Raw genomic sequence first — 27,986 nt, forward strand, 5'->3', positions numbered from 1 at the left:
CCCGGCGCGCATTCACTTCCTTGCCAGAGGAGGCACTGGGCGAGTGCTCGGCTCCAGCGTGGGGCCCGGGTTCCACCGCCTCAGATACAGCTTTGCCCCTGGGTCGCGATGGGTTGTTTTCTTCTGTTTTGTTTTTAAAGTTACAAGGGATGCCGCCAAGGCTTGCTAACCTGTGCATCTGCCCCGCGCACAGCCCTGCGGCAGTTCCCTGTAGCCCGGCAGGCTGGGCTGCGCAGAGAGCGAATGCAGCAACATTCAGCCGCTGAGGCTCCTGCAGGGTGCTGGACCCGGGCCTTGCAGCGCAGTGGGAGCAGGTGGATGTGAGCTAATGAGCCCCTGATCGGAGCCCCCCACACCCCCAGCACGCCGCCTTCCCTGCCCACCGCCCCATCTGTACAAACACTGCTCTGCCTGCCTCCCGGTGATGCCAGGGCTGTTATGTTTGCAGAGCCCTTTGAAGCAGTCTGTTTCTAACTATGAGTATGTTTATTAAAATGCAGTCCTCTCTGCAGGAGCATGGAGTAGAAACAAAGCTGATGGACTGCAAGTTTTTATGGCCGGGATGCTGTAATGAGCGCTGAGCTGAGAGTGGAAAAATCCCAGCAGGTGCGTATTGTAGTGGTGTGCTCCCCCCATACATGCACTTCTTCCTCCAGCTCCCTCCCTCGGCCCTTGCACAGGAGGGCTGTGAACAACAGCACTCATAGCACTTGGGCTAAGACAGATTCATGGCCACAGACCTGTCTCAAACTGAGGGGCAGTTCAACAGCAGAGGGCCAGTTGGTATGTGGCTAAAATACCATGAATCCGTCATCTGACTCCATAAATATTGAATGGCCCAAGAGTACCTGAGCTCTCCTGCATGGCAGCATGACAGGATCTGCCCTGGAGCAGGGATGCCCTGGAGGTTATGCCTGCACTGATCTTTTACACATTGATGCCAAGATGCTTTGCCAACACAGATCCTCAGTAAGTGATCAACAGTTTGCTTTAGGCTTTGTTAGCTTTGCTAAGATCGTATCTTTGTGCATGTATAATCCCCTTAGACATCAACTACTGACCAAATATGACACTATAGGAGTGGATTCAGCTCCTTACCTATGTGGTTCAAGCAGTTTAGAAAGAAAAGGGGTCCGCTCTCAACTGCATGACTCAATGGGAGGAGCTCCTCTGTGTGTGGCTTTTCCCTGCCCTTCATCAGTAAGCAATCCACTGTATCCAGCCATCTCAAGTCTTGTTGTGTACTTATTTACAATCAAGCTTTGTTAAGCACTGTATCATATCTATATTATATCAATAAATAATTCTAGCTTCTCTCTTATTAGCGTAGTGTCACTGTTACCATCTGTGATGTATCCACAAAGAGGAGGCTCCAGACCTGCAGAATACCGACCTGCACCTCCCTGCATCCCTGCCTGTGTCACTGCTATAGTACTTGGAGCTGATCCTTGGGTCACAGTTGTGTGTGACACCAGGAGAACCGGTGATGTTCTGCCCCAGCTTATCCAGGTGAGCTGTTTGCACCAACCCTAGGGGTATGCTGGCCTTCACAAATCCCAAAGAGGTCCTTTCTGCCACCTGAGAGGACATGGAATGGTGGGATAGTGCAGGGTGATGGCTTGCATTGCACACAGCCACTGGGTGTCTCCCTGCCATCGTCACCAGCACTGAAAAAAAGTCTGCATTTGGGGAAAAAAAGGTCTTCCAACAGCAAATATTTGTAGTTGTGTGCTGGACAGGCAGCTGGTCGGTCTGCTGCTTTCTACATCTCAAATGTTGCAGGAGACCAAGGGCAGACTGCCACAAACAGCTTCATTTCCAGTGTTTCATTCCCACTGCTTTGGGAGCAGTCTGCCCTTGGCTTCTCCCAAAGTGGAAGGAATATGGAGGGTGTGCAGGCAAGCTGGGAAGGAGGGAAAAAGGAAAGAGGGAATGGCAAAGGGAACAGAAGTAATAGAGTTTCATAGAAAGAATTGAGTGTTAAGGGTTTGAATGGGACTGCTGGTTATTGATGAGATTGTGTTTCTGGTGTTTGATTGCTGTTGGTGATTTCTCTTATGGAAAAGGGCAGGCAGCCACCCAGCTCAGGTTCACCAGCCTGGTAGAATTATTTTTATAACTATATAACTTTTAAGTAATATTACTTTTTCAGTAATAATAATGAACTTTGCTTAGCCCACTAATGGCATAAGTACAGAACTAAAATAATGGGATTTTTGGAAACCTGTGGGTTGTAGACCTCTAAGTCCTCCAAGAAGAAAAACAGTTGTGGGAGAAAATGCATACTAGTATGGCAAGAAATAGGGATGAGAATGCAGTTGCATAACCTGGGTATGCTGTTACATGACTTTTGAACATCACCTCTTCTGTGTGGGCAGTTGCTGTGTGCATATGTAAGCTCTGCATGTAGGTGATACAGTGTGGGTTTTTTTAGTCTGTGCCTTGATGTCTGCAGGAAATTGATATTTCCCAGTTTTGCAAGATGCAAAACACTGATAACCTTTTGCAACCCATCAGTGCTGATAGGAAACCAAGTCAGTGCCATAAAAGCATAAAAGCTCATTTGTAGCCCAGAGTTCAGTGTGTGAGGGTCACCACAGGGAGATAAAGCCTCTCCCTGGCCAGGCACAGGCTGCGTCCCACCACCTTTCTCCCCATACGAGGAGCTGGGGGCCGGGTGAGGCAGCTCACAGCCTGCAGTGCTCTCAGCTGGGAAATGAATGGAGACAGCACAGGAACCTCCTTTTTATTTTCCTATCCCGATACAGTTTTATTCCTGATGTTATGCACAGAAAGGCCAGAGAAAAGTCCCCATAGCTCTCCTTTGGTCAGCTCTGTGCTTTCTCTGGGCCCCAAAAGAAGGAGCGTTTGCCAGTGGGGCTGTATGGCTGCAGGGCCAGAACCAGGCGGATGTTGGATCCTCACTGTGCCAGCAGCCCCAGCAGTGCCCAGCCAACCTTTTGTGTCTGTTCAGCTCCAAAAGCAGCCACAGTAACGATGCTTCAGCCCCTGCCTGGAGTGGGTGTGGGGATGGACTGATTTGTTACCATTTGTGCAAAGCTGTCCATGTTCTGTTAAGGAAGCGGAGGGGAACATTTGGAGCATGGCTGTGCAGGGGGAGCAGCCTGGCTCTGTGCTGTACCACCACACTCAGCCTCTTAACTTCTCGTCCCCTCTGTGCCAATGATTCAGGGCTTCTGTAAGACAAGAGCTTTCCCCAGTGGGCTGTCTGCCTTTTCATCTGATTCACTTGCCTCTAACGCCTTTGATGCAGTAGGAGTGATGGGCATGGAGGCAGCTCTGCAGAGAGCTGATTATTTGCAGGAAGGGATGGGTCTCCATGCTGAGCAAGATTTCTACACATCCCCCATGTATCTGGGCCCCAACTCTCACAGGTTCTGAATGCTTTTAAAGCACTCAGAGGACGCTGCTGGAGCACTAAGGCAGAGGTTTATATTGCCTTCCCTCCTCTCCTTAGCTTCCTTTAACCCCAACCTTGATGCAAAAAGCAGAGAATGCTCAGCTCCTCCGGCTTTGATCCACCTGTCAGAGCTTCAGCCTAAGTGCTATGGTGTGTGCCCCTCTCTCGGCCCTGTGCACAGCAGTGCAGGAGGGGTCCTGTCCAGGGCTGCAGCTCCTCAATTTCCTTTTCGGCTCAGACTGAAGCATCCTCTCCCGTCAGGCTGTACCAGGGCCGGCCGGGCTGCAGTCATACGCTCCTCACTTGATTCCTGAGCCTTACCCTGGTGGCGGCCAAGACTTTGCCTTTCCGGTGTTTCCATGGTCCCGTCCCGCTCCGCACCGCTGCGCTTTTGTTCAGCGTTCATTTATTTTTAACAAGAAAAGCGCTTCACGCGGCACCGCGAAACAAATCGTCAGACATCCGAGCCCCCGCTTAGACCGAATAACAGAATCACGCAACCGCAGCGGAGCCGCTGTCGGACAGAGACCCGAGTCCGGAGCGGGGCGGGCCGGGCTGCGGGCGCTCCTCCCGGCGGGCGGGGCGGCCTCGTTCCCCCCTCCCTCATCCATCCCGCCCCGGTATAAAGCTGCGGAACGGCGCGGGGTGCGGGATGCGGGATGGCGGCGCTGGGGGCGGTGGTGAAGAAGGCGTGGAGCGTGCGGCGTGCCGTGGTGCTGCTGGGGGCGCCGCTGGCGCTGCTGCCCGTGCTGCTCAGCCTGCCCGCCAAGGTACCGCGTGGGCACCGCGCTGCTGCCGGGGCTGTCAGACACAGAGCGGGGCGCGGAGCGGGGGGCGCGGAGCCGAGGTGTGCAGAGCCGAGGTGTGCAGAGCCGAGGTGTCCAGCTGGTGCGTGGACGGGCGTCGTCGGGCCGCGTTGACATTTGAAGGGGTGGGCTGAGCGAACTGTGCTCATGTAGGCTTCTGTCGGGGAGTTGTATGGAACCGATGGTGCTGGATTCTGAAAGGTTTCGTGAGATATTCATGTTCTGTAGGTGCGGGATAAAATTGCTTTGGAAAGGTTTGGGCTTTGGGATGTGAATGAGGCTGAAGGGTTTTGCAACTGTCCCTCACGCACCGGGAGCATCCTCGGGTGGAAGCACACGGGGCTGTGAGGTCACAGGGAAACTTGTGCCACTGACCTCAGTGTGTGGGGTTTTGCCTGATGTTGCGACTCAGATCCCTCTGAGAATGACTCAGGTTGTATCAGAGGATAGGTGATGTTTGGTGCGTAGCGATGACGGCGTGATTCGGATGCAGCGAATGCCACGCAGGTGCATTTGTTGAGTGCGTTTCTGTGGGCAGCCTGATCCAGTGCATGGTCTGGTGGTTGGCAACCCTAACCATGGCATGGGGGTGGAAGTAGATGGTCTCTGAGGTCCCTTCCTACCCAACCCTTCTCGGATCTACTTCTGCCTGTGCAGTGCTTATCTGTGAAATCTCTACATGCAAGACAGCAAAATGACTCTCCGGAATTAAAACAATTAATACTAATATGACCGTTGCTTTAACAGATGCTCATGGAAGAGTGTGCTGACACCCAAGTTGCAAAGATTTGAGTGTTTGAGGAAGGAATGGAATAAAAAATCTCTGCTTGTGTTCAGGGAGCAGCAATTCCTCTGCGCTATCCTCATGGAATTGCCCCTTGCTGTTCAGCACAGAGGGAATGTTGCTGTTGTGTCAACACAGGATTAGGCGCAGCCACCCGGAGCCTGAGCTACAGGGCTGTAGGAAGCAAAGGGAAGGGCTCAAACTTCTTGCAGCAGTGTGAGGGCTTGGGGAAGGGGGAGTAGGAGCAGCGGAAGGCATGGGAGCTGCCTCCAGCATTCAGCAAGCTTCATACAGTGGGAAATCAGCTTACTAATCTGATGCTGGTGTCATTGGAATGCTCCTCCAGACAGGAACCCACAGCAAGGTGGGGCTGGAGGAGCTGTCGAGCAAGGTGCAGCTGTTGGAGCAAGTTTTGTGTTACTGAGTTTTTGCACATCTGGAGCATGGCAGTTGGGTGGACTGGAGAGCCACATGCTCCCATTGAGTGGTCGTTGTGCTGTGTGGTGAGAGAAGCCCATAGGGCATGAGAACATTGGGGTGCAGCCTTGGGATGAGGCTTTCCTCATGTAGGTGTCTACTGAGAGGTATCTCTGTGGCACTCTCCTGCTCTGGGGATACTGAAATCTCTTGTCATGTCAAGTGAGAATTTACCTTCTCCCCAGTGAGATGCTCAGCAACTCTCATCTCCACAGAGACCGTATACACATGGAATATACCAAGCTGGAAGGCATCCACAAGGATCAGAGCTATAGGGAGCCACCTGAGGTCTGGCTTCAAGGGCAGCATCTCAGTTGGATCGGGAGACTGAGATATCATAATCTAAAGTTGATAGAGCAGAGAAACACAAGTAGGATGTGATTTCTTGGATCCATATGTGCTCTTGGGTGAAACCTCGAGGTCTATGTGCAATGGGTTCCCCTGTGAAACCTGCACCTCAGTTACCCCTCCCCAGAGCTGAAACCTTTTGAGGAAGAGGACACTTCAGGTCTGGCCTTGCTTATTGCTGCTGACATCCAGTATCCATAGCTACAATGCTACATATCAGCTGTCACCCAGGCTGGGGGCTCTCCAGGCTGCTGTGCCCCTCCTTTCAGAGGTACAGTGTCAGGGCTGCACTGGTGCTGACGTTTTACTGACATTCCTTGTTTTCATAGGATCACAGAATGGTTGGGTGGGATTAAAAATCATCGATCTCCAACCCTGGCCATGGGCTGGCTGCCCCCAACCAGATCAGGGTGGCGAATTTGATGAAGCCCTGGAGGAGGAGATTCTATGAAGGGATTTCCTTTGCAATCTCCTTTCTCTTCAATAGAGAAATGAAATTTCTGCTCTGTCAGCAGGTTACCAAAACCCCCAGATGTGCTCTCCAAACTGAGTTTGGAACACTGAGAAATGAGTCGTGCCTGTAACATAACCCAGCCCAGAGCATAATACCCCATGCTCCCCACTAAGCACAAGGGTCTGTGTCAGCTCCAGCTCTGGTGGCTGCTGAAATGGCAGAATGTTTGTCCCGGGTGCGGAAGTGCCCACGACCCCCTGGCTCACGAAGTGGTGAATGATTGCCAGGAGCTCTGTGGGGCAGGGGGGGCTGGAGGAACTGCTGTGCTGGAAGGGGCATGGGGGACACTTTTAATGAGCTGTGCAAAGAGCTTGTTCCAACAGCTTCTAATGAACTCAATGTCTACGGCCTCTTGGCTTGGTAACAGCTGAGGCAGCCAAATCTGCTAAAAGGAGCTCTGAGCAGGCAAATGGGTCCCAATGCCTTCAGAAAACAGGCTTGACTTCCTCAGTGGACATAGAGCAATTTAAAATCGACTTGGATGTAATGAGTCCTCCTGATGAGAACAAGGAGACTTTAAGAACTTCCAGAAGAAAAATGACTTTGCTTGCACTCAAAAGCAAGGAACATGGGGCATCTCCAATGGAAGGCATTGTGAGGGAATGGGTGATGCAAATGTAGGCGACATGGCGAGCTGGGGGCACAGTGTGCAGGGGGTAGGGGTCTGAATCTTGGGCTGGAGCAGTGCTTGCTGAGCTGTAGGAACACGAGTGGCTGCTGGTGGGAGAGCAGCCTGGCAGGGAAATGGTGGTGGTAGCCCTGTTATGTGTCGTGCACAAAGTCCACCTCTGAGTTACGTATGTGCCTGGTGATTTAGAAAAGCCAATTTCACAAAACCGAATGCAAAGATAAGCTCTTATTTTCATCTCTTTTAACTTCAATGAAGATAGAAGAATGATAACTGGAAGCTGTGTGATTATGTGCACTGCAAGCTTTGGTCAAGGCAAGCCTGGCTCAGAGCAAGCTGGCACAAAGAAGGTGAGAGCAGTGATGCTCAGGGCAGGGAAAGAAAAGCTGGCAAGAATTAATGTTAATTGGAAGCTAAGGACCATAGAAGCCATGAGAAGGGATGAGGAAGAAATTCCTCATCAGGGTGTTGAGGGTAACGAGCAATATTTCAGGATGTGTGGACAAAAGGAATCTGATAGGCTGTTGGGATTGCCAGGAATGCTGACCACAAGCTGGGCTGAGCTGCAGTCCCCTTGGAAATCAGATTCCCCAAAAAGAGCTTGGAAGATGGCCCCCTGTATTTAGCTGAACATGACTAGCAGACTGGATACCCATAGCCAAGAGGCTCAGTATGGTATTTGTGTGTACAGGGACGTGAAAGTTGAGCATGGGCAATGAGAGCCCACAGGCTGCTGTTTGCTGAGGTGGTAGCTTTTAGCAGAATGCCCTTGCAGCCTTGCTTCTGTAGTTCAAAGATGGCTTTAGCAAACTGGACAAGAGAACATGCCACAGTGGTGAAAGACTTTATGAGCTTGGCCTGTTTCTTTCAAAGTACAACGAGTTGTGAGGGCGCATCCATCATAACCAGAGTTCAGAGAAGCCCAGGTAGTGCATAAAATGAGATGCAGAGGACAGAAGCTGTCAGATCACAGCAACATGACGCTAAGAGTGAACTTAATGGCTCACCATCATGGAAAATGGTTCATTTTCTGTTTTAAAATATGGTGGATCTTTCCTAAAAATAATGCAGGAATGGAGCTGACTTCAGGCAGGGCGTACTGCTATCCTTACATGGTGTCAAACTGCCACTGGGCTGTTCCAGCTCTGCAGTCCATCTGAAGCTGCAGGAGCCATCGCTGCCCCCAGGAGTGCGTGTGAGGCTCAGACCTGTGAGGCAGGGCCAGTTCTCTGGAAGATGCCCATCTTTGTCATTATTTCCCTACGTGATTGTGGTCAGTTTGTCTACTTTCCCCGAGCCTCTACTGTCACTTTTGTAAAGCAGAGAAAATGATTCTGTTTTTCTGCCAACTGCTTATACTTTTTGAAGTGTTTTGTGTTTCATAAGCTTTGTGTCTTTAGGGTAACTCAAGAGCAAAAGTATCTTCACCAGCGTTCACTGCAGCTCTAGCAGCTGATGCCCCTATGTTAAGGGCCCCTTTCCAGCCACTCCGCAAATACCCAGAGCAAAAGAACTCCGCTGGCAGGAATGCTGGTAAACAGGGCTTGTTTTATGTCCAGATTACATAATGTTTGCAGGAGCTGTGTTGGTAGAAATCGGATTCAAATACCCATCCTATTGGACAGCAGGCAGTGTGACTGGGGGGCCTGTGACACCATCAGAGCTGAGAACTGGGGACGGTTTGTGAACGAGATGCTGACAGCTGCTGGTACTCAGGAGCTCTGAGTGTCCTGGATAGGAAGTTCCTTTGTAATGGCAGTGGGATAATGAATCTTGAAAAGCTCCAGCTCTGGCCAAAATATCTCTGGTATTGGGATTGAGGTTCTGGAAGAACCTTCATGTTCCTCATTTGCTTGATCATAGGATGGGTGTTGGGGAGAGTCAATGAGAGGTGTTGAGGCTGTGTTGGCCACTGAACATGCAGAGGTTGGTGGAGCAAACCCAAAGCATGGCTGTGCCTTTAGGCAGAGCTCTTTCAAGCATCAGGTCTGCTAGGAGCTTGCTGGGCCTGTAGGGTCTAGATCCAGCTGAAGCTCCTGTTGTGTCCTCCAGCTTGGCAGTGGGACTGACAGCTCACCCCCATGCCTTGGTGCTGTGTCTGGGTTCACAGCTGTTGAGCTGTTCTCCTGATCTGACCCCCATTCCCTGCCAGCACCTCAACCCCATCTCCCTCCCAGCCTGCCCATGGGAGCTGTGGGGCTCTGCTCCCTGGGCTGCAGCTCAGCAAGTCCTGGTGTGGAAAATCCCCGGTGTCTTCAGTGCAGCCAAGGCAGCATCTGTCTCGGGGTGGGCAGAGGTCGCTCCCAAGTGTCTTGTGCAATGGCAAGGAGAGCTGCTCCAGTCCATAGCCATCAAGCGCTTCCCTGGAAATCATTAAATGGTTATAAAATTAACCCAATCACAAGACCCGTTTAGAAGCCCCTATTTGCTACCATTTTCCCCTCTGAACTTTGATAGGCTTATTCTGCAAAAAAACACAAAATGAAGCTGCATGGAGGTGAGAGAAGAGTAGAAGGGGATCTGGTGGTGACCCAGCATGAGGCCTGAAGGATGAGAAGTGTGGGGGTGACAGTGCTGCACGCACCAGGGCTGCACTGAGGACAGCTGGGTCTGTCCCTGTCCTTCTGCAGCTTTCTTTTTGGTGTCATTTGCTGTCAGTTCATGTGGGTTTCATCATTTGAGCAAAGCCCTCCATACAGCAGGGTTTTTTTTTATCCTATTCAGTTTTACTCCTTGGCATTTGATCTTGCAGTGAGCATTGTATATTAGATTCATGCTGTATTTCACTGTTATGTTTGTCAGAATGCTTTGCGCACATCTTCGTGCACCAGAAAAGAACTCTGCTTTAATTCGTAATTAACTTTCTAAATCAGACTTCATCTCTTTAATGAAGCCAACTGCAATCTGCTGACCACTGATGGCTGCTCAGTGTTCAATACTTGCAGTTGCTCTCCCTGTGTAAGAGGCAAAATATGTTTGTTTTGTAGTCCAGTGGTGCAACTTTCCAGAAAACTGAAGGGCACTTTTCTGCTGGGAGACAAACTCATTTATAAGGCCTTTAGAGAATGAATGGAAAATGACTTAATGAGAGTAGAACTATTTCTCTGGAATACAGAAAGAGGCAGAGCCAAGAGGCATTACCGATTGCCATGGGGGTGAAATCACTCATCTGCTGTGTGAACGTTTTAAACGTGATTTTTTACTTTTGCAAAGTTTAGTACTGTTGGGTTTGTGGTGCCAGTCCCATTGGAGCAGATGAAGTAAAGCCATGGAGATTTCCTGGGAACTGCTGGATGCCACATCTGAGCTCTGCTCTGGGAACACAAGGTTTTATTTCACTGTATCTCACACGCCATTGCACCATAGTCTAAATTTAAGACCATGAATGTTCTTTGAATCCAGAACTTAAGAACCTGATGTGAAATGGTGGCTTCCTTGTGATTCATACACTCAATAATAAAAGCAAATAGTTCTCAGTTCTTTAATATTCACTTTTCTATGTGCATGGTGCACTTGAGTTTTATGAAGAAAATTGCTTGTGAAATGCAAAACTAGAATGCCAAAGGCAAATGACCAGTTCTGTCACTCTGGCCAGTTTTTAGAGGCATGCCGCAGGTGGATTGAATGATATATTGCTGTTCCTTCTCATGGTGAACTAGCAGTGCTGCAGGTGGCCTGACACCTTTTGGCTCAGCCCTACCTGCTCTCATGCCTTGCTGCAGGCTCAGCACATCCACCAGGCTGAGCTCTGTCCTGAAGGCCATTCACACACGGTGCTGCCCCAAAACCTGGCCGAGCCCTGAGCCTCCTGGGGGGCCCTGGCAGCCCCAGCCCTGGGGCAGGGAATGGAGGTCCAACAGGAGATACAGAGGGGCCTTTGAGAAACAATCCAACCCGTTCAACAAGCTGGAAAAGAGTGGGGAAATAAATAGCTCTGGGGCTTCCAAAAGGCTCTCAGTGGTTATTTATAGCTCTGTGGGCACCCTGCCTCTGCTTGCTGCCAGTGACCCCTTCAGCCCCCCGTGGCTTTGTGCTAGGCTCCCAGTTTCCTCCCAGGCTCCACTCCTCTGCTCAGGGCTGTTGTCCCAGCTCCTTTCCCTGGCTTTCCAGGACAAGAAGCTTTGCTCTCCTTTGCCTCCCAGTTCAGTGAATGAATGGGCACTGGGAGCACTGGGTTTCCGCCAGCCATGGCAGCACAGCACTTGGGCAGGCTCCTCAGGAAGTGGCACTTCCTGATCAGAGTGCTTGATTTACTGATTTCTGCAGGGACTGGGTGCCTTGGAAAGGTTTCTCACAGATCTCTCAGGAGGCTCTGAGCTAGCAAAAGAAACCTTTCTGTGTGCCTCCTGCTGCTAATGGGAGGGGGCTCGGTGCATCCATCTCTCAGAGCTGTTTTCTTGTAGCCATACAAAGTTGGAGGGGAAGCACAGATGAATTGGTGTAGCAGCTGTCGGATAGTTGGCCAAGTAAGGGCATTAATAGCAGTGCATCCTGAGCATTGGCACCCCACTTCACCTCCAGAGGCACCTCCTTCCCTCCAGAGCCTCCTGGATTGAAGACTCTGCACTGCTGTCCTCCAGCATTGAGGCTCAGGAAACTGGGAGGGATTTGGGATTTTATTACGCTTTCAGAGGATGAGTCCTGAGCCCCCTATGCAATCTGGTGGGGAGAAGATGTTGCTGTTGATGGAAATGATTTGAGGGGAAATAGGGTATCCTTGGAAGAATAACTGATGCATGTTGCTTGTCTTGGTATCTCCAAGTGAAAAGACTTCTCAGACACTGCTTATGTTGTTTTCCCTCTCTGTTTCTCTTGCAGGAAGGAAGATGCCTCTACGTGATCCTACTGATGGCACTGTACTGGTGCACAGAGGCACTGCCCCTGGCTGTGACAGCTCTGCTGCCCATCGTCCTCTTTCCCTTCCTGGGCATCCTCCCATCTAACAAAGTTTGCCCACAGTATTTTTTAGACACCAATTTCCTCTTTCTCAGTGGTTTGATCATGGCATCAGCCATCGAGGAGTGGAATTTACACCGCAGGATCGCACTCAGGGTGCTGATGTGTGTGGGAGTGCAGCCAGCCAGGTGACTGCTGGGGCAGGGGGTGTGCATGGGGGGCATGGGCTGCAGGAGCCGAGATGCAGCTCTGCTCTGCACACAATGCTCTTTCATTTAATTTTAAAATGTCCCTGCACATGAGTTTTTCTTCCCGCAGCCAGAATGTGTTAGAATCTGTCAAACTTCAATTCAGCTTTTTCTTTTTTTCTCTCTTTCAGACTAATTTTAGGGATGATGTTGACAACGTCTTTCCTGTCTATGTGGTTAAGTAACACTGCCTCCACTGCTATGATGCTTCCAATTGCAAATGCAATTTTGAAAAGCCTCTTTGGGGAGAAAGACACATCTAAGGATATGATCAGGGAAAATGAAGAAACACAAGGTAATTGAGACAGGGCAGAAGTATGAGCCAGCTGAGGTCGGCCCTTCTGCCATCAAATTTGGTCCCAGTTTAATATGTTCTTTGTTACTGTGATGGAAGGGTATTGACATATGGCTCCCTCTCATCCTTTCCCTTCCTCATGTCACACTAACAAGTTGGAAATATGTGGAAACACCACAAAGCAGTGATCCCCACTGCTCCCTAAACCCAGCACTGGCACAAGCAGAAGGCCAGCTCTGCATGCCCACTCGGATGCAGTGTGCTGATATCTGTAGGGTGCCACGTGCTTGTGCATAGGTTCTTTCTTCTATTTCTCCCCTCATAAAATGGGGGACTGAGAGAGAAGGCACAGATGAAGGGCAAGACAGCTGGCTGAAAGCCTGGTTAAAAGTGCTTTGTGATTTCCCCTGGTCCAGCCCTGTGTTGCTGCTTGGTGTTGGCAGTAAGCAGGTAGGTGGTGGATGGGCTTTGGCAGGGTTGTGCAGTCAGAGAAGGCCTTACTCCAGCCCTGCTTTCACAGGTCATTCCCTGAGAGCTTGGGATTCTGGCAGGCAGGGGTGAAAGACAGAAGTGAAGCAGTGAAGTCCCCTTTGTAGCTCCTACTGGTAACTGGAGCAACAGCTGTAGGTTCTCTTTTTAGCGCTAATTAGCTGCTCTACTTTCTCTACAATTTAAAGACAACAGTGTTTTGGTTTCCACTGAGTCCTAAGGCAGGTTGATGAGTTCAGAGAACTGAAGTATGCATGCTCTAATAAGGATATAACTAATAATTCATTCTTCATGTCTAGCAATCATGAGATGTTTGCACTCCGTGTTGCTCTGTCACATTTGCTTTATGAATTTTTGACCATACACATCTATCAAAATCCACCCCACTGCCCTTCTTGCTGTGATTTCTCCTTCTGCAGAAGCATTGTTTTACGTGAACCTGTTTTTAACTTTCTTGACTCCATCCTCTAACATGATTTCAGTGTGTAGCTGGGACAGTGGAGTTTGAGAACATGCAAAATCCAGAGTTCTGTTGTCCTAGACATTGGCAAGCACAAAGTTAATGACCTTGGCTCAAAATGCTTAGGACTGTGAGAGAAACCAGCAAGGGGAGGGGCTGCAAGCAGATGAATGAATAAAATGACACTTTGCAACTATCATGTAACTGTGTGATGATGTATTTTTCTTTTGAGGTAGAAACTTACAGAAATAATAAATACAAGGGAAGGAGCAGTGATCTGCAAAATGTCCAAAAGGCAGATATTCTTGTAGACTTTTTATTTGAACTGCAGTACCTCAGGATGGGCTCATCCTTTTCTGTAATCGTTCTGAATGGATGAGAAAAACATTGCTGGGAAGATGCCCTGAGCCTGAAGGCAGTCGAAACCAATGAGTCTGCTGTATACGTGGGAGAGGGGAGGTGAAGGTGAGCTTTGTGCAAGGCTTTCCTGTCCATCAGGTGTCGCCTGCAGTTAGGACTGGCTGCACTTCTTGGATGGGTTGTTGCCCTTTGTTGTTTGTAGATCTGACCTGCTTCAGTGTAAGAAGATGGTATGTTTATTTAGAAATCAGCTTGATCTTTGTGATCTAAAGAGTTGTCATCTGAGGGCTGACACAGACAAGGAAGCTTTTTTTGCAGTGTAGACTGTGTGTGGAAGTGAACTGTTATGATTATGTATGATAGCATCGATCTGCATATTGGCTTGGATATGTTTTAATAACAAAGAAGGTGTGTGCAGGGGACTAAAAAAAGAAAATAAAGATATATAGGAAAGAAACATGCTAAATAATGTATCCGTTACAGTGCCCATAAAGGCATTTGGCTCTCTGAAGGAATGTCAAGTGTGTGAATCAGCGTGGTTGGTGCATTGCTTTGCTGACACATCCCACTGGTCTCTGATCAATTGACCATATTTCCGTGCTGCTGAGAACCTCCAGGTTGCAATCAGCTGTGCCCATGCTCAACCATGTGGGCAAAATTTTGAAGATAAGCAAATATTTGCATGCATGAGTTGTTGAGAGCCAAAGCTTGGAATCTTTTCTTGTGATTTTTGCACAGCTTGACAGAAGAAATCAGTTAGATGACTTGGTGTGTCTGAAATTCTGAGTTATAAATTCTGTACAGCTCTGTCTGACATCTCCATTCCTATTGCCAAACCATGTGCTGGTTGTGTGCCAAACTGAAAACTGCTGTCACTGTGAGCCTGACTGTCCTGCTCTCTGCCCACTAACCCATCATTGCCAATATTTCACTTCTCTAAGCAAATTAAGTATTTCCAGTTGCAAATAGTGATTAATTATCTGTATATTTTAAAATAATCTTCTTCCCTGCATAGAGGAGTCTGAATCTTCTGCAGATTCAGGATGAACTGCAGTCAGTGTTTGTGATGTTTCCTGAGGTCACAGACCTGGAAACGATGTCTCTATAGGGGCAGGTGGGAAATGTGCATTGTTGGTCATTGCTGCCACGGCGGTGTGGGCAGGATGTGGCCCAGCACTGCCACCTGCACCTCTCAGAGGGTGGCAATACTCTTCCTTGGCCCTTTTCAGTCTTTTAGGAGCTGTAGAAACATCATTAAGGCCAAAGTTCTCCAGGACAAGGTATATGAGGTATTGGGGTGAATTGGCCACTGATCTCTCATACTGCTCTGTGCAAGGTGTGTACAGCCAGCACCCAGCTCAGTGTTTTTTGACTTCCTCTGGCATATGGACCTATAGAAATGTTCAGCCCCTTTTTCCAGGCTTCACAGGAGAAGATTACTTTGCAGCAAGTCTGCCTTTAACAGACCTTCCTTGAGAGGTAACTTACAGGTGTTCCTGGTGAGATGGGGTGGAGGTGGGGCTTAGCAGCAAAAAAAAAATGGAAAAATGTGAAGAGGTGGAATGAAATATGTATGTTTGCAGAGCCGGCACTAGGCATCAATGCTAAGAGACCGGCTAAATCCAGTGGGAGACCAACAGTCAGCCACGGGTTAATGTTCTGCAAATTACATCCCTCCATCGCAGTACCCTTGAGATGAAAGCTCAGCATGTGTGCATCCAAGCCAATTAACTCAATTTCGGTTAATTAGCCACGTGTAAAACACGAGAGTGCAAGCTGTCTGGCTCACTGAGCTGGAACAAGCGGCTTGTCATTGGTGAGCTAGTCCAGAGACTTTGACCACTGGCTCCTTCCATACACTGCTTTCGGCTTCTGGTGCACAGGCAGAGCAACGAGGGTTGAGTTGAGGCCCGAGGAAGTTTGGGGGCTGCTGGGGTGACCGTGGTGGGAGGGGGCTGTGGGCCTCAGGTCAGACACAGCAGTGCCTGAGGGAAAGTGGCAGAAGCTGTGGTGACCTGGGCTAAAAGAGGTTAAAGGTCATTGAATCATAGAATATCCTGTGTTGGAAGGAACCCATAGGGATCATCGAGTCCAAGCCCTGGCTCCACACAGGCTCCAGTCCTGTAGAGGGTATAGAAAATAGAGTTTATCAGCACATCCCTGCTCCCATAGCCACAGTGAATGGTACAAACCTTAGTATGAGATATGGTTTAAGAAAACCTGCGTGATTGTATTTCTGGTCTGTCCTGCAATCTCTGAGACCTGGTGCATATGCCCATAGATGTACGGTAGCATGGTGTGCAGCTCCCAGTTCACTGACCAAGAGAGATGGGTCATTGCGATCCAAACAGATCCTTTCCCTGTGCCCTGCTCACCTTTAGTGGGATGGATGAGAAGTGCACTGAGGCAAAGCCTGTGTGAAATGTGCAGGAGGGTCCCTAAGAACTGGGTGTGCAAGCACGTCCCCCAGGTGGCCCCAAACTGGTGTTGAGGTCCAGGCTTTGAGGGGTGTGCCCTGAGGATACAGCAGGCCCAGTAATTCTTGTTCCTAAGAGTGAGCTGTGGTTTACCCCCCCCCCAGGGCACAAAACCAACAGCAGAGAAGGGACACCCTCCAGCTCCCATCAATCTGCAATGTTCCAGAGTCTGAAGCAGTGACAGGAGGAGTGCCTGTGGGCGCTGGAGGAGAAGCTGGGTGCTGTGTTGTCACCAGGCTTGTTCTTCCCCTCTGACCCCATCACAGTGGTGTGAGCTTTCTCTTTCTTTGCACTGTCCTTTCTCTGTAAAGGGCAATTTGCCCTTCTTTTTGTGAGCAGTTCCACTGTTTGGTTCAAGGAGAATTTTTTAGATGCTTTGAACTGTTTTAAAGTCCTAATCTTTCTTTTTCAGCACCTTTACAGCAGAATAAACTTTACACTGTACCAACTGAGATGCAGTTTCTGGCAAGTACTGAGGAGTAAGTTAACCATAAAGTTTGTATTACAGCACTGAGACACAGAATTATCCCCTGAGCCGACCGAGTTTTAGGAATTTGAAATGCAGTCACTGAACTGTTTGATTACACCACAGCTCCCAATTGCTAGCAGACTGACCATGGAGCTGAACCCCTTCTCTGGCATTATTCTGCACGTCCAAATCACTGCAGGGATCCTCCAGTCTCTCTGGAGCAGTAACCAGAGGTGTCTCCTGCTGGGAAATTGTCCCTTGGCTTTCCCAGGAGCATGGAAAGTGGTGTAAAAACCACCAGGATTTACACAGCATTGGTGGTCCTGCTTTGATAACAACAGTGGGAATTAAACAGCTTTTCAGGAATAGGGTTTTGTTTCCTCTTGGTGCTATCAATTTTTTTTTTTCTGCTGGTCAGTCCTATGAACTCTATGCTGATTTTTGCAAGCCACTGAAGGGCCTCAGTGCACCTCAGACCCTGTGAGGGGGCACTTGGCTGAGTCCTGCAGAGCAGCATTAGCTTGGCTTTCTAAAATCTGGGAATGTTCCTTCTGTCAAGGCTCTGAATTGCTTGCGCTGTATTTAAACCAGGGCTTTCACCGGATTCTCTTTTGGACTGTTTTAAAGCAAAGATCTGGCGGAGGAGAAGGAAATTACCAGTGACACTCTCTCAGACTTAAAGAAGGAGGAAGAGTACAAAACAAATATATGGAAAGGCTTCCTCATCTCCATCCCGTATGCAGCCAGCATTGGGGGTACAGCAACGCTGACAGGAACCGCACCAAACCTCATCCTTCTGGGACAGCTGAAGAGGTATGGGAGGCTCTCCTGGAAAGCCCTGCCTGTCTGCCAGGGTAAATCCTGCACAGCCAAGAGATATTCTCCAACCCTGTGGGAAATTCCTTTCTGTGCCAAGAGCTAACTTGGAAAATTCATGCCCTTCCAGCATCTTTTGGGAAACTTTGGGAGTGGATGAAGGCTGAGAGCAGTTGTATCCCCAGCCTGTTGGGGAGCAGATTCCCAGCATAGCCAGCAGGCTGCCAGCCAACCCAGTGTGTGTGTGCTTCACCCTACTTCTGCTCTTAGCCCTGCTGACTGTAATAGAACCCGGCCACGTGCTTAAAACTAGCCTTGTAACTCCTGTGATGAAACAGGCTGGGTAGTGTTCTGTGGCCAACTGTACGTAGGGCTGTATGGTAGCAAAGGAAAATAAGGAATCTGCTACTTCTGGCTTGTTTTCTTGGGCATAAAAAAATACTTCCTATGTGTATAGAACTATGGCCTTGTGCCATGCCAAGTGCCTCCAGGTATTTCTTAACACTGGCCTCCATAAGCAGCATGTTAAGCCTCTCCCAGCTGCTAGTACAGAGGGGAAATGTTCCTAAGTGCACAAGTGGTGACTATGTGGGATATTTTGCTACTGGTTTCAGATGTTTGCTTGCCCTTAAATTGGAGGGTGGTTTTCCCTTCTTGCATTAACTTGATTTTTTCCCATTTGCTTAGTTATTTTCCAGAATGTGATGTGGTGAACTTTGGTTCTTGGTTTATGTTTGCATTTCCTTTAATGCTGATTTTTCTTCTCATGGGATGGCTATGGATCTCCATCCTGTACGGAGGAATTGATCTGAGGTATGTTTATATTCACTCTATGCTCATTATCACAGCATTGTGAATACACCTTCATACAATTCTCATACTAAATCTACAGATAACACCCAGAATCTTGACAGGGAGGGTTTCATAGCTAACTTTAGAATGTTCATCCTCTATTTCTAAGCAGCTGCCCATGTGTCATCTTCAGCTCAAGGCCCCAGTCCTGTAAATGTTTTCCGAACGTTGCTCCCATGATTGTCTTTTATCTTTCCTACTAAGAGCATCTGCTTTCTGCTTCCACCCTGCTCACTGCTGATAGCTGGCTGCTGCAGGAAGGGCTTGAGCTGATGGGGGCTGTGCAGAAAGGGGCCAGGGGTGATTCAGGCTTGTAAGGGATTAAAAGATCAGAAAACACTGAAGAAGCAAAAAAAATTTAATAATAATAATAATAATAATAATAATAATATTGATCACTAGCATATTAACATTGCATACCAAAACCCCTTTTTAGAAATGTCTGTGCCCAAAGTTCATGCCACAGGCATGGATAACCCCTCAGGCACAATCCACGAGTGGGCATTGCCATATCACACCAAAACAGCTGTGTGATACACAATGACCCAGGATCTGCCCCCAGAGATCTGGCATTCAGGCAGATGCTTGCTATTAAAAGAGGCTTCCATGGATATATCAAAGTTAAGATTGAATATTCCCTAAAAAGTCCCCATCCTTTTCTTTCTAGTTCCAAGCAGTTTTGAGCCTTTGGCTGCATGCAGTAAGCAGTTGCAGATATGCACCAGGGGAATTTTAAAGAACTCTCAGAGTTGCATACACTTTTCCTGACTGAAATACACACATGCAGGGAATGTGTTAACATATTAATTCACTGAAACATAATTTTTGTACACTGTTTTACTGCCTGAGCTGCTCTGGGAAAAGTCAGTGGCAGAACTGCATTGGTAAAAGGGAAAGCAGGGTCAGACCTTGAAGGAATCTTGGTTGCCCTGGAATTAGTAGCAGAAATCTCCTGGAACACAACTGCTGAGATTTGCTCCTAATGCTGAAACTTGGATTTGGAAGAGAGTGCTTCATAGCAGGGCTTTGTTTTACAGCAACATGTTGATCTATAATTGAGAGTAATGTGTTTTACTGGTAAACCTTTGCTGGATACGTACAGCCCTCAGTGCACGCTGCTTACAACAATGGCAGCAGTGCCACACTGGTTAATTTGGAGCCTTTTCCCTCCTATAGACTCTCATGTGTGATAAAAATGAACTCACAGCCATGCTTCCCCTAGGGACAATGCAGAATTTCTAATATTTAGAAAAGACTTTGTTATTTTGAGTTTAAAAAGCAGGGAGAAAAAAAAAAGGGGAGAGAGAGAGAGAGAACAGGTGTCCAAATATTTACATTTTCTCAGCAACAGGAAAAAAAATCAATGGGAAAGTTACAACCCAGAAAATGACAAAGGCTGCTCCTTAAATCGCAGGCATGGGCTGGGAGATGCTCTGCCCTGTAGTCATGAGCCCAGAGCTGCCTCGTGCCGTGTCCCAATTCCTGCGTCCTGTGTGTAGGGCTGGGACATGGCCCTGGTGCCTGCTCAGCAGGTGAGGTAGGAGGGAGTTCTGCTTGCCAAAGCCCCCAGCAAAATGTCACATTGATACTTGGAGGACGTGATGCTTTTTGTTTGGTTTGGCTCATCTCTGTCCGTGTGAAGCCCAGCTTTATTGGGATAGCTGCAGAGCACTATTCCCCAGTGGCAAAGTGCCTCGGAAGGGACAGTGCAGAGCTGCACAAGCACAGCCGTGTTTCTGCAGGAGTTTCCTCGGCTGCTCTGGGCAGGAAAGCACAGACAGATGGACGCCTCGCCAAAAACAGGCTGGCACTGTTCGAATCTGAAATCTGTAGGCTGATTGAGTGAAGATAAAGCTGCCATTCGTAACACCCCAGAACTCAAAGGGCCAGTTACATCTCTTTGAGATGCAGGATTTTCCGAATTGCCAACCATTTGCTTGTGCAGAAGACACAGCCAGGATTTCCCTTTGAAACAGACTGAATGAAGGGATCTGGTGGATGCACCTGAGGTAGAGCCTTGTGTTGTAGGTTTAATCAAGGTCACAGGCAGAACATGATGGCAGAGAAAGCGTGAGGTGTGAATACGTTGTTGTGTGCGCGTACTACAAAGGAGCAAACAGCATGTCGGCCCAGTGAGCGCTCAGAGTTCAGAGCCTTAGCCAGGAGCACATTAACATTCCTGGCCATGCAGAAATTCTGTGCATTTGTCGATTCTTGACAGCATCCTGAGATTTTCCAGGAAATTGCAGGTGCCTTGAGAAGGGAAGGGACAGGTTCGTTTTGCACGTCAGCCACCTCCCAGTGTTTCACCCGAGTAATTATCTGTCAGAGATGAAACCCTGCAACATTGGGGTTTTCTTTTGGCAATCACAGCCCATGCTGGAAGTGGTTTAGAATATAAATGAGGGAAAACTTCTGCCCTCTGTGGGGCCTTCTTTGTGTGAGAGCAGAGAGAAAGTGGATCTAAAAAGAGGCCTTGCTACTGTTTGGGACCAGACTATAACTATGGGTGTTCCCATATGCGAGGCTTTTCCACTGGTATTCAGTGCCATGCTCCTTCCTCCTCGGTTCAGACATTTAAAAGTGTAACTGTGTTTCTTGACAGGGGCTGGAGAACAAAAAAGTCAAATGTAAGAGTGGATGCAGAAGCCCGAGCCAGAGAAGTGATAAAGGAGGACTACCAGAAACTGGGCCCAACAAAGTGAGTCGTGAAGTTGGGATTGAGATGAAAAAGAAATGAAGTGGGGTGGAAATGTCCTGTCCTGAGAGTGGTGGGCTGAGTTTAATATTTTTAGAAGAAAACGGAATAATGAACGGAATGTTTCCACTCAGTATTTGTGACCTGCTGAAGTTTGCTTTTCTGCATGCTCCAGCCTCCTCATCTTCGCTTACAGGAGTAACAGCAAATAGCAGCTTGCCCTCAGCTCTTACCAAGAACAAAGTTCATATTACTGTGTGGATTCATGTTAGGCTGCTTAGTTACTGTTTGTAAATTTTTTGCTCCAAGAACCAAAGCTTTACATGTTTTATGTAACTGACACAGGCCAGATTTTGGAGATTTCTGCAGATCTGTAGCTGTTCTGCAAAGCAGAAGTGCTCACCGAGCAGACTGATGAATCGTGTTATGAATCATGTGGATGGTGGATATACATTAAGAAATCTTGAGTGGTGCTCAAAGAAAATATATAGGAAGAAGTTAAATTCATTTTGTGGAATAGATAATCAACTTTATTAATAATGTGAAGAAAGAACACAACACTTTTAGTTGAAGTTTCTCAAAGGTTTTGTCTTCTGGAAGAGGTGTGCAAATTGATAGGGATCACATGTTGGAGAAAGAAATGTGAGAAACGTATGAGAAGTTCCAAAGTAGAGAGAAAAAGGAAAAGTTGAGTATCTACAAGCATCAAAGCCCAGGTATGTCCAACCCGCCCCTGGCAACCAGGGCTAGTAGAGATTTTTGAAAGTGTAGGTCTTAACCTCAAAATGTCTGTGGTTCTCCGTCTTTAAAAGAATATACTCACAGTGGTGCTGTGAAGGTTCAGTGATGTCTGTGTTGTGCTATTGACATTGTAATTATTGCTCTTGTGTGCAAAATGGAGTGGTTCTTCAAAGACTGAGCCTGTGCTGTAAATGAAAGAAATTGGTTTAGCTGTTCCATCCAGAGCATTATGAAGCAGCCTGTAAAATGTCTCTGGAAGAATCAAAGTCTCTCTTTGAGGTCTAGGAGCGAGAAAGTCCATTAAGCCATGCTCAACCAATTTGATTAGCAACCCTGTAACTTAAAATCAATGCAAGTGGTTTCTTCCCAATGGCTTGCCTGCCCTTCCTTGTGCTCTGAGAGGTTTCAAACAGTGTTTTGAGGCATTGCCTTGGTTAAATCTTAACCCCATTAGAATCAAGCCTAATACTTGGTGTATGATGCTCCTGTTCAAAGAACCCCCTGCTATTTGTCATATGTTTGAGGGACCCTGCTTAGGTTTTGATTTTGAAGATCATTCCTGCTGTCTCATGTATCATTTGAATCTTAGCTCTCCTTTTATATTGCTTAAAATGGAGCGAAACCATTCTTAACTGGTCAGTATTAGCCCGATCTGTGCCCTAAGGACATCCCAGAGGGCAGTGACGAGAGGAATGGCCATGAGCAGCTCCTTGCCTTTCTCTGCCCCATCTGGATGGTCAGTTTTGCATACATGTGTTTTGACATCTGCCCTGGGTCTTCATGGTGCCCATCTGGCCTGTCCTTCATGTCTTGCACTAAGATCCTTGCTTGATCTTGGATCTTAAGATCTTAAGATCTTCCACTTGATCATTGCTGCCAAATATCAGTATCTGCTCATAGATGTGCAACTTATTCCAGTGATTCACTGTAGTTGATTGAAGCTGCCTCACTTTTCACCCAGCTGCTGCAGCCGGAGCTCAGTACTGCCGTCTCAGCTCTGGCCCTTTAGCACAACATCATTTTAACTGCATTTCCTTTCATTTCAGGTTTGCGGAACAGGCAATTTTCTTCCTCTTCTGCATGTTTGCTATCATGCTTTTCTCCAGGGATCCCAAATTCATTCCAGGCTGGGCCAGCTTGTTTGCACCAGGGTGAGATTTTATTTTCATTCCATTCTCACATTTTTCAATGGCATTTCAAAGTCTTTGGGATTCCTGGGTTTCTGACTGTGTTGCTGAACACTGTTACTCAGGTTTCCTGGAATAAATTAAGCTTGAACTCCTAGAGCCAGCTTTATTGTTTCTGTGTCCCAAAGGATGTGCATGAAGCCCAGTGGGAACTGGCACTGCAGATTCTTAGGTATGCCCATCTGAGGCCATCCCTGGAGTGCTGACTGCACTTATGTAGTGCATTTACAGTGACATGCTGAATTTCAGTGGAGGTCCAGAGAGTAAAGAGAGATGGTAGGAGTTGGCTTGCTGTGCTGTTCTGCCTGTTTTGTGAGTTTATCTCCCTTATGACATCCATTCATACCTTGGGAGGACAAACAGAGCAGTTGGGGAATGCTGAATCTCGGAGAGGATATTTCTAAACAGAACTTAAATCATACTTGACTTTTGGATTGTTTTAGTAGAGCTCTAGCTTAATTAATGACTCCTTAATAGAACAAAATAGTTATGAACCTTTTCCTCATCAGTGAATGTCTTCTTATAATCAAATATAAAGTCTGCATGTCACTGTACACTCTGAGCATTTTGTAAAGATCTCACGTGGGCTCTGCTCCTGTAAGAGCTGGGGAAGTCTGTCCCCACAGCCCTCGTGGGGGAGGGGACGGTGGACTGAGCACAGTTCTTCAGGCAGAACATTGGAGCATCACTGCTGAGGAGGAATTCATTCATGCTTTCTTACATTTGCAGGGCCGTGGGGCAGTTTTTTAGGGGGTTCACAGCTTGATAGGAATTAAAAAGAACTGTGAACAAGCGCTGTTGTTCAAACCTAGTGGAAACTTGTAATCTTCTTTGGTAAATCCCTGTTCTCATAAACTTTGTACAGGCTCATGCTTCTTACTAGTGTTTCTGCTGCTTTTGGGCAGGTTTGTCTCCGACGCAGTTACAGGAATCACCATTGTGATCATACTGTTCTTCTTCCCCTCACAAAAGCCTTCCCTTAGGTGGTGGTTTGACTTCAAAGGTGAGTAGTTGATCCCCCAAGGCCTCTTCCTCAGTGCCCAGAATGAATTAGAAGTTAAACTCCTAAAGCCCAAGCTCTCCAGCAAGTTTTGATGCCAGAAAGTCTTTTGAGGTCCTGGCTTTGTCCCTTTGAGTAGCAATGAGATAAAAGCTTCAAATCCTAAACCACTTATGATGAGAGACGGCCTTCATATGGAGATGCAGCTGGTGAGGCCCCTGGGACTGGCTTGCCACATCCCTGGGAGGATGGAGAGCTCTGTCACACGTGTTGGTTGTGCTGTCCAGACTCCTCTGGATAAGATGTGTGCCTTGGTTCCACAGAAAATTGCAGATCCATTAGTGCATCCTTTCATATGGCAGAAATCATTTTGTCATGTGCTGAGGGATGGGTTGTAGGGGGGGGTGCACTTTTTTTGCTTTAAAACTTTAATGCTGTAGTGGAAAATTACTAACATCTTCACAGTTCAGATGGTAGAAAACTTCTTCTACCTTGGACTCCCATCTACTGAGAGCAATGTTCACGTCTGTTACAGAGAGGGAATTAACTTGATGTTGGAAGTCTCCTCAAGGAAGCCTCAAAAAAAGCCTTAACTACTAGAGTTTCTTTTCTTTTCATTGTTTTAAAACTCCATTTTTTATATTAAGTGAAATGATGAATTGTCTAGCTTGAGGGAATCCATGTGTATATTTTTATCATCAGCAACTCATGGTTGATGAGCTTCAGCACTGACGTCAGGCTGATAATGTCATTCTGTCAGATGATGATGGATGTGCTCCTCTTTGGGTGGGTGCTTGATACGGGGATTTTCTCTTTTTCTAGCACCAAACACTGAGACACAGCCCTTGCTGACGTGGAGGAAGGCCCAGGAAACAGTGCCCTGGAACATCATCCTGCTGCTCGGAGGGGGCTTTGCCATGGCAAAGGGCTGTGAGGTGCGACCCGGTACAGCCGTGCTGTTTGGGGTTCTTGTTTGGCTCTGGAAATTTGCATCTGCAGGGTCACAGCACTAACAGGACATGTTTCTCTACTGAAGACATGTTTCACAACTCTCCTGAGACAGCAACACATAGCAGATAATTAAGGAGAGGTTAATAAATCTTGCAACTCCTCTCAAACTGCTTGCTGTTAAATACCCTGATGGCACTGCACATAGGTGGTTGTGTGGGTGGCTGAAGGTCGTATGCAGTTTGCAGATCTATGACAGGATCAGCTCTTCTGCAGATATGCAGGAGCCCCGCTCTCCAGCTTGTTTGCTCTCCCTTCCGCAGGAGTCTGGTCTGTCTGTCTGGATAGGAGGCCGCCTGCACCCCCTGGAGGGCGTACCCCCACCCGTGGCTGTCATCCTCATCACGATTGTCATCGCCTTATTCACTGAGTTTGCCAGCAATACGGCCACTATTATCATCTTCCTGCCTGTCCTGGCAGAGCTGGTAAGCAGCCAGTGCTCAGAGTTGCTCTGTGCCGGCAGGCGTGTGGTGCTAGGTCTGGAGCTGGCACCATTCAGTTCTCCTCTCCTGGATCAGGGCTGTAGGCACTTTGAAATCCTTGGGAGCCATAAAACAAGTGCCTGTAGCATAATTGAGCACTGATGAATAATACTCCTTCAAGCACTTGTTGGTGAGATGCGTGATTATCTGTCACAGAGTGTGGGATATGCCTCTGCGCAGTGCACTATCTGTATCCATCAATGTGTCTGCCTTTCCCTCCTAATCCCCAACATACAGTTTCTGTTCATTTCTGTTTTTCAAGGCCATTCGTCTGAAAGTCAATCCACTCTATTTAATGATACCAGGAACAATAGGATGCTCCTACGCATTCATGCTGCCAGTCTCAACACCTCCTAACTCGATTGCATTTTCTTCTGGACACTTGATGGTTAAGGATATGGTAAGTTGCTTTGGATATACAATATACTGAAAGCAATCAACTTCTGTAAGGTAGTGTTGGAAGGCACAGAGATATGGGAGAAGCCTGTATAACATCTGACCCTGTGAAATTTGGAGCTGCTGTGGCTCCAAGTGATGACAAAAGTGGTTTCAATTGTGCTCAGCATCTCTCAGATCCTGCTCCTGTTCCAGCCAGTGTCAGCAGCTCAACCTTCAGAGGTTTCTGGGTGAAGGAAATGTTCCCCAGCTCAGTGAAATACAGCTTATGAACAAAATTAGGCTCAGTCCCAGTTTCTGCTCACATTCCTGAGGCTAAACAGGCACTAATGTTTTTGATGGATCAAAGCTTGGCAAAGCATTTGCGGAATGGTCTTTGTGGCTTAAGAAAGCCCTCTTAGAAAATTGCTAGTATTAATGGCAATTAAACCTTCCATTTTATAACATTTGTATTCAACTAACTTCATACTGTAGATGTCCAAGCTGAACTCAACAGTTGTCTTTGTGTTTCTTTTGTAGGTGAGAACTGGGTTGCTCATGAATCTTATGGGAGTTCTACTTCTTAGCTTGGCTATGAACACATGGGCCAAGAGTATCTTCCAGCTGGGGACCTTCCCTGCATGGGCTAACATCCATGCAGAAAATGCCACATCACTCTTGCCAGCTGTAGAAAATGTCACTTTAAGTGCACTAAATAAAATATGAACAAAGCTACCCCAGGGGAAGGACTCACTCACTTAGGACTCGGGCACTGGAATCGTCAGCATATGCACAGGAAGAAAGCCACATGGCTGCCCACACTATATGAGACCCTTGGGTTTAATTTTATTTTTAGAAATACTGGTCAGTGTTGCAACATCTATTGGTTATTTTCTCCGAAGGTCCTTTCCCCACCTTCCACAGGTACCTATCAGATACTCCCAGACAATTTCATCTGTCCATCATAGGTGGTTGTTACCTGGACAACCCCATAGGCATCGAGCATCTTTGGGGAGATGCCTCTCCCCCCATGAAAGCTAGCGAGCTTTGCTACTCCAGCTTCTGATACCCTTCCTCATTTTGGAGAGCAGCTCAGGATGGATTTATGTGCAACCCAATGTGAGTGAGTGTATCAGAATCTGGCCCAGGGAGAAGGCAACGTGGGCTTCTGGCAGGACCGTGGAGGCTGGAGGCTCTTTGTGGTCTCATGAGTAATTCTCTCATGTAGGATGAAGACTATTTCTTCAGGCTTGTGCATGAAAGGATGATTCAGGGGATGTGTCAATAGGATTCGGTGTGTTACTCCATGCTTTGGAAACAGGAAGGCAACCGTTTGTTTCCAAACATGTCCAATGGTTTGAAAACCTGGTTTTCAGCTGCTGCCTGGTTCTTGGCACTGAGTGCACAGATGGAGGTTTGGGGCCAAATTTGTTTCTGACATAACTGTGTGGACATCAGTGGTGTTTCAACTTTGGTGAATGTGGCCAGTCTTAGGTTTGTGAGACTGACCTACTTGTGAGAGCCTGCTGAGGTCAGCGGGCAAGCTGCACTGCAGTATCATTGACATTGCTGAAAAGTAGGCTTTGATTCTTAACATCTTTGTATTTCTGATTGCTTGGATACTTTCAATGAAAGCATTGCAAATTGACTGTGATTTTAATCACCATTTTATCCTTTGTAAAAAAAAAAATTCTCTAAGAATCTAAAAATATTTAAAGATCTGTCATTGACATAGATGGATGGAAAGATAAAGGATCTGATTCCTGATTTAGGGCAGGTTGGTGACTGGATGGATACTGGGCTCTGCTGGGTCCCTTTGATGGTGTGATCTTTGGAGCTGGCACAGTGGGATCCAGCCCACCCCGCCTGCTCTTGTGCTGCTCATGAAGCCTGGGGCCAGTTGGGGTCCACCTTAAGGCTGCACTCAGGCAGGGTCTTGGGTCTGAACAGAAACCACCAACGCCAACTAAATGTAGAACTTTGATCAGTCATGTTCTGGAAAAAAAAAATCCTGAATGTTCAACAGAATCCTTACATCTAACAGAATCCTTAATGATCATGGAAAATGTACAATAAAGCACATTTGTTAGCACATCCCTTCGTCCTGTTTGCTCTGTAGAGCTGAGCCTCCTTCTCCCCTGTTTAACCCCACAGC

The 27,986-nt window shown here is 47.6% G+C and overlaps 1 protein-coding gene across 2 annotated transcripts; it reads left to right on the forward strand.

Moving 5' to 3' along the window:
* On the forward strand, positions 1-27,925 carry SLC13A3 (solute carrier family 13 member 3). Of its 2 annotated transcripts, XM_052683633.1 has the most exons (14): positions 1-606; positions 1,326-1,509; positions 11,797-12,062; positions 12,254-12,417; positions 16,616-16,682; positions 17,300-17,485; positions 18,176-18,301; positions 20,946-21,041; positions 22,826-22,930; positions 23,872-23,969; positions 24,789-24,901; positions 25,238-25,399; positions 25,719-25,856; positions 26,372-27,925. In XM_052683633.1, exons 2-14 carry the CDS (start codon positions 1,351-1,353, stop codon positions 26,555-26,557), a joined length of 1,866 nt encoding a protein of 621 aa, XP_052539593.1. In that variant the 5' UTR covers positions 1-606; positions 1,326-1,350; the 3' UTR covers positions 26,558-27,925. The 2 variants fall into 2 exon arrangements, with proteins under 2 accessions (XP_052539593.1, XP_052539594.1); XM_052683634.1 differs by lacking the exons at positions 1-606; positions 1,326-1,509 and adding an exon at positions 4,054-4,191.
* Positions 27,926-27,986: the final 61 nt, after the last annotated feature.

This window comes from Tympanuchus pallidicinctus, unplaced genomic scaffold, assembly GCF_026119805.1.
Source record: "Tympanuchus pallidicinctus isolate F22 unplaced genomic scaffold, pur_lepc_1.0 scaffold20, whole genome shotgun sequence".
Taxonomy (NCBI): Eukaryota; Metazoa; Chordata; class Aves; order Galliformes; family Phasianidae; genus Tympanuchus; species Tympanuchus pallidicinctus.